The following is a 9,482-nucleotide window of genomic DNA, read 5'->3' on the forward strand; positions in this document are numbered from 1 at the left end:
ACGAGGTGATTATTTTGACTTTGACCAATTTTACGTAAAAATTATGGACTGGTTTTAATGAAATTTTCAGGGAAGGTTGACACTAGGTCCAGCAAACTATCTATAAGTTTTTAATGGTATCTAAGTTTATTATTTATAAGTTTTTATGGCTCTAAGCACTCCTACCCTGACTCAGCAAAATTCCATCCTTCGTTGACGGAAGTTTGTGGTCTCAGAGGGTTTTGAGTTTTCTTGAGAGGACATGAGTCGAGCAATTCATACATAATGCTAGTGATAATGAAGAACATATTTTATTGGATATACTGAAAGTGGAATTTGTGATACTGAAGAATCTAATTGCAGTCATCGCAGATGGGGGTTGAATGGTCCTGACACACTGGTCTTTTGTAGTGTAGGCAGTAGTTCTTGGTCTTCCTGTCAGACTTCCGGTCACACAAGGCACATCGCTTTCTCATAGAAGAGGTATCCGCTTGCTGATGGGGCATGTTCAAGCCAAAGACCGTTCTGATGGTCATCAAAGTACTTTTGTGCATCCCCTTGAAGTTCATCCTCTCCTCTGCCCATGGCCGTATCATCTCTTCTGCCAGTTCAATCAGATACTTCCGGCGTGATGAAAGTTCCGCCTGTCCATCACGTTTCCTCATTTCATTGCAGGTGATATAGGAGTTGACACCGGCGGCGTTGACCGGTCCGTACATTATGCACAAAGGCCACCGTTTGGTTATTCGGCTGCACGTATATCGGGCACACATTTGATCAAACGCGTCAACCCCTCCTTTTGTGTTGTTATAATACAAGATGATTTCTGGCTTCCCACAGTCATCCATAACAGGTTGTTGGTGCATTGAGGAGATCAACTGCACGAATTTTTTCTTCTTCTTGTCAGGTAAATGTGTCAAAGAGGAAAGCCGTGCACCCTTGTCTGTCATCAGAGCTGGTACTTGTGGCTTCTTGTCCCTCAGTATGCCTACATATGTGAGCCCATAATTTTTCAAAAGATCTTGTACAAGGGGGATAGATGAGAACCAGATGTATGTGTGGGAATAGAGTGGCTGAGGTGTCCTAAAATGTGGCGAGATGTCACATCTTATGATGATATGAGAATAGTGTGAGAAGAAACATATCAACAGAACAGAAAATATCAAACATTTATATGTGATACAAATTAAATTTGAACTAAAAGAGGGGAAGGATGAAATAAATTACAGCTGTATGTGTGGGAATAGAGTGACTGAGGTGCCCTAAAATGTGGCGAGATGTCACATTTTATGATGATATGAGAATAGTGTGATCTTGTTGTGAGAAGAAACATATTAACAGAACAGAAAATATTAAGCATTCATATGTGATACAAATTAAATTTGAACAAAAGAGGGAAGGATAAATCAATCAAATAAAATGTGGCAGAATGTCATGTTTTATGATAATATGAGTATAGTGTGACCATGATATGAAAAGAAACTCACATTACCAGAACAGAAATTAAACATTGTGATAAAAATGAATGTGATCAAAAGAGGGAAAATGGAATAAATTAAATAAATTAATTAAATAAATTAAATAAATAGATAAAATCAAACTCGGATATATGTTTTTCTGTTGATAAAAAAGAAGAAATTATTATTTACCCATAAGTATAAATGATAAAACATTTATATGACATGAACAAACCTCAGGTAAAGTGGGGTCTGACAAACCCCACGCTACTCACACCTCAGGTAAAGTGGGGTCTGACTGACCCCACGGTACTCACACCTCAGGTAAAGTGGGGTCAGACGGGCTCAAAAGCTCTATAAAGCTTATATAGAGCAAGATTTAGGAATGACCCTATCACCCCATTAAACTACTCCACTGATCAAGAAGGTATATGGGAGTACATATCTGTATGTAATATATTAGTATATTAAAATTAAAAAACAAAAAAGTATGGGGTCTGTCTGACCCCACTTTACCTGTTAAGGGTTAAAGCCGTTTCGTCCTCTTTATATGCGGAAGACATGAAGTTTTTATAGAAGAGGGAAATATGACAAGGTTTTTCTGTTGCAGAGGGGGCTTGTGTCACGAAACTATCTAGATGTCGCTTTATTGTCTCATCAACCAATTGTTTTGAGTAACCATTATTGGCAAGGAGTTGTGAGACTCTCTGCAATTCAGCATGGGTGGAAGTCCAAGTAGAAGAATGTGTGAGGGCTCTTTTAACAAAGGAATTTATCACACTCCTGCGGTATTTCATTAGTGCAGAAAATGAGAACAGTATTTTACAAATCGTGAGCACCTTTAAACGTCATTCCTCCCTTGACTTCACCCATGAACTCGAAGCCAATTATAAACTCCCCTTTTTGGACGTTTTAGTTCACCGAGGCCCTCACTCTTTCTCCACCGAAGTATATGTGAAGGCTACAAACCTGGGTTTTTGTCTCAACGGTACTAGCGAGTGCCCAGAGAAATACCTTGCCAATAATGGTTACTCAAAACAATTGGTTGAGGAGACAATAAAGCGACATCTAGATAGTTTCGTGACACAAGCCCCCTCTGCAACAGAAAAACCTTGTCATATTTCCCCATTTACAGGATGGGGCAATACTCCGTCACACTAGTAATACACATGGACACTCCCTCACCAGGCAACAACTAGAAACACAAACAACAATACTGTATCGTGAACAAGACAGAAGGAGATTAAGGATGGCTGAATCAATTTTTATTCGTCTGGAGCAACCCTCCATCGATATCCAGCTACAGCCTGAAGTTTCACTCCCATCAATGAGGAAGCCCAACCAGCAACCTACAGGGAACCCGTCGGCACTCCGTGGGTAGCTATGCGGACACGACATCTCCCCCGCCACACGACATCTCCCCCGCCACACCTCGTATGACTTCCTGTCCCAGTGTTTCTTCGCGGGTACAAAATCTCCCCCGCCACACCTCGTATGTCATTCCTGTTTTCACAGTGTATATTGTAACTCCTGAAGATGACCTCTGATTGGGTCGAAAGACGTCTAGAGTAAACACCATGTACCTTGGAGATTCTATCAATACCCTGACCTCCAACCTCCGCTCTCTCATTCGAAATATCGAGAGTACTTCTTACAAGTTGAACAATGCTACTACTGCTGTAGACTTCAACAAAGCATATATATATATATATATATATATATATATATATATATATATATATATCATATATATACATACAATATATATGAAGGTGGAAAAAGAAGTCACGGGTCTAGTTCCGAGTTCCTGAGTTTATTCCTGACCGGTTTCGCTCTATGCTTCTTCAGAGGAATGTGACTCTGGAGTGAAGCTGGCGGTATATATAGTCTGAGTAAGACCGCGTTCCCTCCTTGGAGGTGGGTTCCGTTTGGTTGTACAATGGTTTATAATTTTTAATACAATGAACAATAGTGATAATACAGTATACAATAAATTGTTGTGATGTTATTATAAAACAGCTCCGGTGTGTGTGGAATGTTGATCGAGGGTGTAACAGTGTAAGTGAAGTGAGTGGTGTAAAAATGTGGGAATCCTAAAGTGTCATAAGATAACTTATAGTATTAAATAATATAAAGATAAATATCCAGATAAATAGAATAAAATAAAATAAAATAAAATAAAATAAAATGAAATGAAATGAAATGAAATGAAATGAAATGAAATGAAATGAAAATAACAATAAATAAATAAATAAATAAAAATAATGTGCTAATTTAAAGTGATATGACATCTCATCGCATATCGTTGTGTGACAGAATGTTATAAAAATAATAAATAAATAAATAAATAAATGGATGATAAAAATTTTGGACATATTCGGAAAGAATAAAAATATAACAATAACAATAATAATAATAGTGTGATAGTGGGCAACGTTCTCTTTGACACATCATTGTATGACCTAAGATATAGATTAATTTATACTTAAGAAAATAAATAGTAATTTAGTTTAAAATGAAGCAATATAAAATGAAACAAGAATAAAACAATGAATAAATGCCAAAGAAATATATAGTAAAAATAAAAATAAAAAATAAAAATACGAACTGACCGGCCTCAAGCCCTCAACCCAGGAAGTGCGGACGTTTGGGCACCGGATGGAGTTTGTCGTTCTATGTGGGCGCTGTTCTGGGGCAGGTTCTTATGGCTGCGTATTGAGCTGTGAATTTTTTACATTTTATATCCCCTACTTTTTGGTTGATGTTGGCATTGGTTGTTATGTATAGGGCTTCAATCACCTTCCTTTGTCTTTTTGATAGACCTTTCTTTACTACCTCTGCCTGTTGCCAGTCGGGAAGATGTCCTTCCTGGTCTACGTGACCCACCATCGCGTTTGAGAGGCGGTGGTACCTTAGGTCCGCCTTGTGCTCTCTTATTCTGGCGAGTATTCAAAACAGAGACAAATTCCTAAAGGACTGCCTTGAAGAGCAGGTCCTACCCAGATCAGCACCGAAACACCTACACCACCCACACAAACCCTTCAGCAACACAGCCAGAGAATACCTAAAAGAAGCTAGAGAAACCCTACGAAATGAAGAAAACATGATCAGGAGCCGCTTGAAGAAAAACTATATACCACATGGCCTTGTCCTTAAAATCAAGGAAGAAGACAGGATCCACAAAGCAAAACTCCAAATGAAACTAGAGCATTTGTGCAGCAACAGCCGATGGAAGGAAGTTGGGAGGCACGAACTGATTACAAACCTATCATCACTTAGATTGACAAAAATACAAGAAGAACCTCTCTCCCTAAGTCTGAAGTTTAGCACGGGCATTAACCATAAAACCACGGCCGACTATGTTGAAAAGAACTATAATTGGAGGGACAGTGAATTAGTGAACGGATTCAAACAGGGTCTAAAATTATGCTGCTCACTAGCCTCGAGAAAACGTGAGCCAGCCATCCCCAGAAGGTACGCACGTGCACTAAAAGAACTCCGAGACAACAACGACATCTTGATCACAACAGCTGATAAAGGCGGAGGTATAGTGATCCTTGATAAATTGGATTACGTACGCAAAATGGAGGATCTCTTATCCGACCCGTCCACATACACCAAACAAAACATCGGCAAAGCAAAAGAGGAAGCGGAACAGTTCAACAAAACCGCAAGAAAGATTTTGAAGAGAACCGAAAAAGGTAAGAAAATGTTACATCTCTTAGAAGAAGACCCCAAGATACCGAATGAATTGGGGCTTACTAAAGTGAAATAAAGCCAGAAACTTAGGGCAGTAAGACCAAGAAAGTGATGCCAAAGAAGAAAATAGGGCCACCGTGCAGTGATGGTGTTTAACGAAGATAGGACTTGAGAAGATGGAAGAAACCTTTAATAATTTTTGGGCACTGGGTAATATTTACCGAAGTAAAACTATCTTGTTGGTTGTATGAAAATGGAAAATTATAAGAGATATCATGAAAAAAATCGCAGAAAAGTGTCAACCTTGGCTTGTATGTGACAATTACTAATGAGGAATTTAAGGTGTGTCGTAATGATTTCATTAGTATCCATGAGTTTTGCACAAAGAAGATGAAATTGATGGTTGAGAAAAAAAAATTGGCATCCAAAAGTGGCACTGACACCATTCAACTTGATCTGCGTGAGAAGTAGACATCAGGAAAAAAGATAATAGTCCCCCTTTTGATTATGAACATGAGTACATACTGTGCGTAAGCTGCCTGTAGTTACTAGACACTACACTAGGTGAAGTCTGAGAATAGGATGTACTTGGCTTCAGGTGGTTCTATAACGCAAGTATATCAGGACTATAAGAGATTCATGGAGGCCAAACATCCCCCAAATGTCCATTGTTGTAGACTCAAATTTTCGGAAAGTGCCGTTTGACGTGGCCCAAATGAAACTGGGAACTGCCTCATCAAGTGGCTTGAAAGGGTTTGAGAGGAGAGGGGGACTTCACAACCCTTCGTTTATTTATTTTTTATTTTTTTTTTTTTGCTGATATCGGTGCTGCCCACAATAAAAACATCTACTTCAACTTGGTAATACTACACCAGGTTTAGCAAAAGTGGCTTGCCATGGTAAAGTTCATTTACCTAGTTAGTGGCCAAACCTACCTACCGTGTGACACGGTCTTTAGGGACCTTAAAAACTACTTGAAGACCTTCGATTACATCTGCAGTATCCACTGTTATGTTGAACTAACATGAAGGCAAGCAAAAGCAATAAGTACAATGTTGTTCCTGTGGTCTGCAATGACTCCTAAAAAAAAAAAAAAAAAAAAAAAAAAAAAAAAAAATAATAATAATAATAATAATAATAATAATAATAATAATAATAATAATAATAATAATAATAATAATAATAATAATAATAATAATAATAATAATAATAATAATAATAATAATAATGATAATAATGATAATAATGATAATAATGATAATAATAATAATAATAATAATAATAATAATAATAATAATAATAATAATAATAATAATAATAATAATAATAATAATAATAATAATAATAATAATAATAATAATAATAATAAATAACAGGTCTGTTGGTCTGTCACGTGTGTTTGTCATCAAGTTTGTTAGCAAGACCGGTTTCTACATAAAAGGTACGTATGACCTTGCTCAGCATGACTCTGAAGCTGATTTTGTGGCATTGTTCAAAGGGAGGAAATCAGCTTCTGGCATCAGAAAAGGGCGTGCCGATCAAAGAAACTGGTGCAGTAGCGCATCGTTCTACTTATCAAGTACCACCGGGAGACTGACAATGTGTGGATGAGATGATTAGTTGAGAGGCAGAGGACTCTCAGTGCCATGCTGAGTCTACACGAGGAGGATAACCTAGATACAAACCTGACTGAGGACAATCCCGACGACCATGTCTGAACTGACACCTCAGTTTATCCTGTAGCATTAAAGCCCCCCTACCCTCTCCCATCTTTGCATTGACGGCTCAGGCATGAAATAGAACTATGATTAAGAAAAACACTACTAGACCTTTGCAGGCTTTATATGAGTATTCGATTGTTGCTTTCTCTAAAGCTGTCTTTCCTATCATTTTTTTTCCATTATTATTGATATTGTATTTTTTCCATAATGATTGTCTTTAGTATTGCATTCTTCCATCACATTATTGGCAACTAAACACTATTATAACAAAGTGTGGTTATTGCTTATAAAAAAAAGTAGTAGTAGTAGACGACCTCCATCCTCGTGGAATGTGTGGTGAAAGCAGACAGGATTTGTCTCACACAATTAATTTTCCCTCTCACCCATGACTGTGGTCGACTACCCTTTTATATTTTGTCATTTCACTTAAATGAAAGCTAATGCAGAGGTTCATTTATTCCACTTTCAACTACACTCATCTCAAAATTTAGGTTTTGTATATGAGCTGATTTCGGGGTTGGGGATTTGGTACCTCTCAGGCATAGGAGAGCTAATCTTGAGGGTGAGGATGATAGTCTACATGTCATCCGCGCTATTATGCTGCCCTTGATATAGTAGTAGTAGTAGTAGTAGTAGTAGTAGTAGTAGTAGTAGTAGTAGTAGTAGAACAGTGAAGTGAAGGTAACAAAAGAGGGGGAAAGACATCTCGGTGCAGTGATCGGCTCAGAATCCTTTAATAAGCAATATGTTGAAAAGAAAGTTAATGAATGGGTGGCGGAAGTTAGACTTCTAACCAACTTTGCAAAGACCAAACCGCAGGCGGCATATGCCGCATTTATATATGGTGTTAAACATAAGTGGAAATACGTATTAAGGACGGTACCGAACAACACCGACCTACTAAGACCCCTTGAAGAAACCATCAGAGACGAGCTAATACCGGCCATCACCAACAGACGGACAATAAACGAAGAGGAAAGAAAATTTATTGAACTTCCACCTAGAATGGGAGGGCTAGGCATCTCCAACCCACTAAACCTTGCCGACATAGAACACCAAAACTCCATGAAACTCACGTCCTCCTTGACAAACAACATCGTATCACATGATCAACGGAAGAAGACTAAAATGGAGGAAATCAGAGAAATTAGAAGAAACATTTCAAAGGGAAGGGAGGAGAAGCAGAAGGGGGAACTTCAAGCACTTCTAGCTCGGCTATCCAATTGTATAAAAAGGAAGATAACGATGGTGCAGGAAGTTGGGGCGTCCAATTGGCTGACAGCACTACCAATCAGGGCAAAGGGATTCACTTTAAACAAAAGAGAATTCACGGATGCCATTGCCCTGAGGTATGGATTGTCATTGGGAGGGCTGCCTAACAGATTCTCCTATGGTGTACAGTTTACTCCAGACCATGCGATGGTGTGCAAGCAGGGTGGATTCATTTGCATGCGACATGATGAGCTAAGAGATCTCACTGCCCAGATGCTTCAGGAGGTGTGCAAGGATGTGGCTATCGAACCAATATTACTCCCACTAGGAGGGGAGAACTTCAGATACCGCACGTCCAACACATCAGATAAATTAAGAGTGGATGTCAGCGCAAGAGGTTTCTGGACACGGGGACAATTGGCTTTCTTTGACATACGAATATTTGATCCGATGACCCCCTGTTACAACAACCTAACTATTGAGGCATCCCACTCCCGGAACGAGTATGAGAAGATCAGGATGTACGAAGAGCGTATAAAGAATGTAGACCAGGACTCATTCACTCCTATAACCTTTACGACTTTAGATGGGATGGGTCCTAGAGCAAAGGCATTCTACGCTCGGCTGGTAGAGGTGTTGGCTGAAAAGAAACAACAACCAAAAAGCAGCATTGTTTCATGGATAAGAAGTAGACTGTCACTCTCTCTCCTAAGATCAGCCCTCCTATGCCTGAGAGGTACCAGGTCCCCACCGCCCAAATCAGCACATATACAAAACCTAGATTTTGAGCAGACGGTGGTTGACAGTAGGATAAATGAACTTTTGTATTAGTCATTATCAAATAAATAAATGAATAAATAAATAAATAAATAGATAAATAAGTAAATAAATAAATAAATAAATAAATAAATAAATAAATAAATAAATAAATAAATAAATAAATAAATAAATAAATAAATAAATAAATAAATAAATAAAAGGGTCGTCGATCACAGTCATTGGTGGGAGAGGGGTCAATAAACTGTGTCTATGGGAGACAGATCCTGCTGCTTCCACCACACAGTTCCACGTGGATGGAGGTCGTATTATACTTCAAAAAAAGTAGTAGTAGTAGTATTAGTAGTAGTAGTAGTAGTAGTAGTAGTAGTAGTAGTAGTAGTAGTAGTAGTAGTAGTAGTAGTAGTAGTAGTAGTAGTAGTAGTAGTAGTAGTAGTAGTAGTAGTAGTAGTAGTAGTAGTAGTAGTAGTAGTAGCAGCAGCAGCAGTAGTAGTATCACCTTTGTACTAACCTTTGGTGATCAATAAGCACATGGATAATACTAAGTCCGAAAGACCACGACAGACCTAGGAAGCCGGTGGTTTGGAGAACCTGCTCAAGAAACTCAAGAGATGCCTTGGATTGAACGGAACCATCG

The 9,482-nt window shown here is 38.4% G+C and overlaps 1 protein-coding gene across 1 annotated transcript in view; it reads left to right on the forward strand.

The window, feature by feature from the left end:
* Positions 1-5,211, forward strand: part of LOC143021660 (uncharacterized) — a 7,301-nt gene extending 2,090 nt beyond the window's left edge. Inside the window, exon 2 of the mRNA XM_076179270.1 lies at positions 4,395-5,211. Coding sequence (XP_076035385.1) covers positions 4,395-5,211 — 817 coding nt within the window. The remainder of the gene's footprint in view (positions 1-4,394) is intronic.
* The last annotated feature ends 4,271 nt before the right edge of the window (positions 5,212-9,482 follow it).

This window comes from Oratosquilla oratoria, chromosome 42, assembly GCF_046742065.1.
Source record: "Oratosquilla oratoria isolate Oo_2021 chromosome 42, ASM4674206v1, whole genome shotgun sequence".
NCBI lineage: Eukaryota > Metazoa > Arthropoda > Malacostraca > Stomatopoda > Squillidae > Oratosquilla > Oratosquilla oratoria.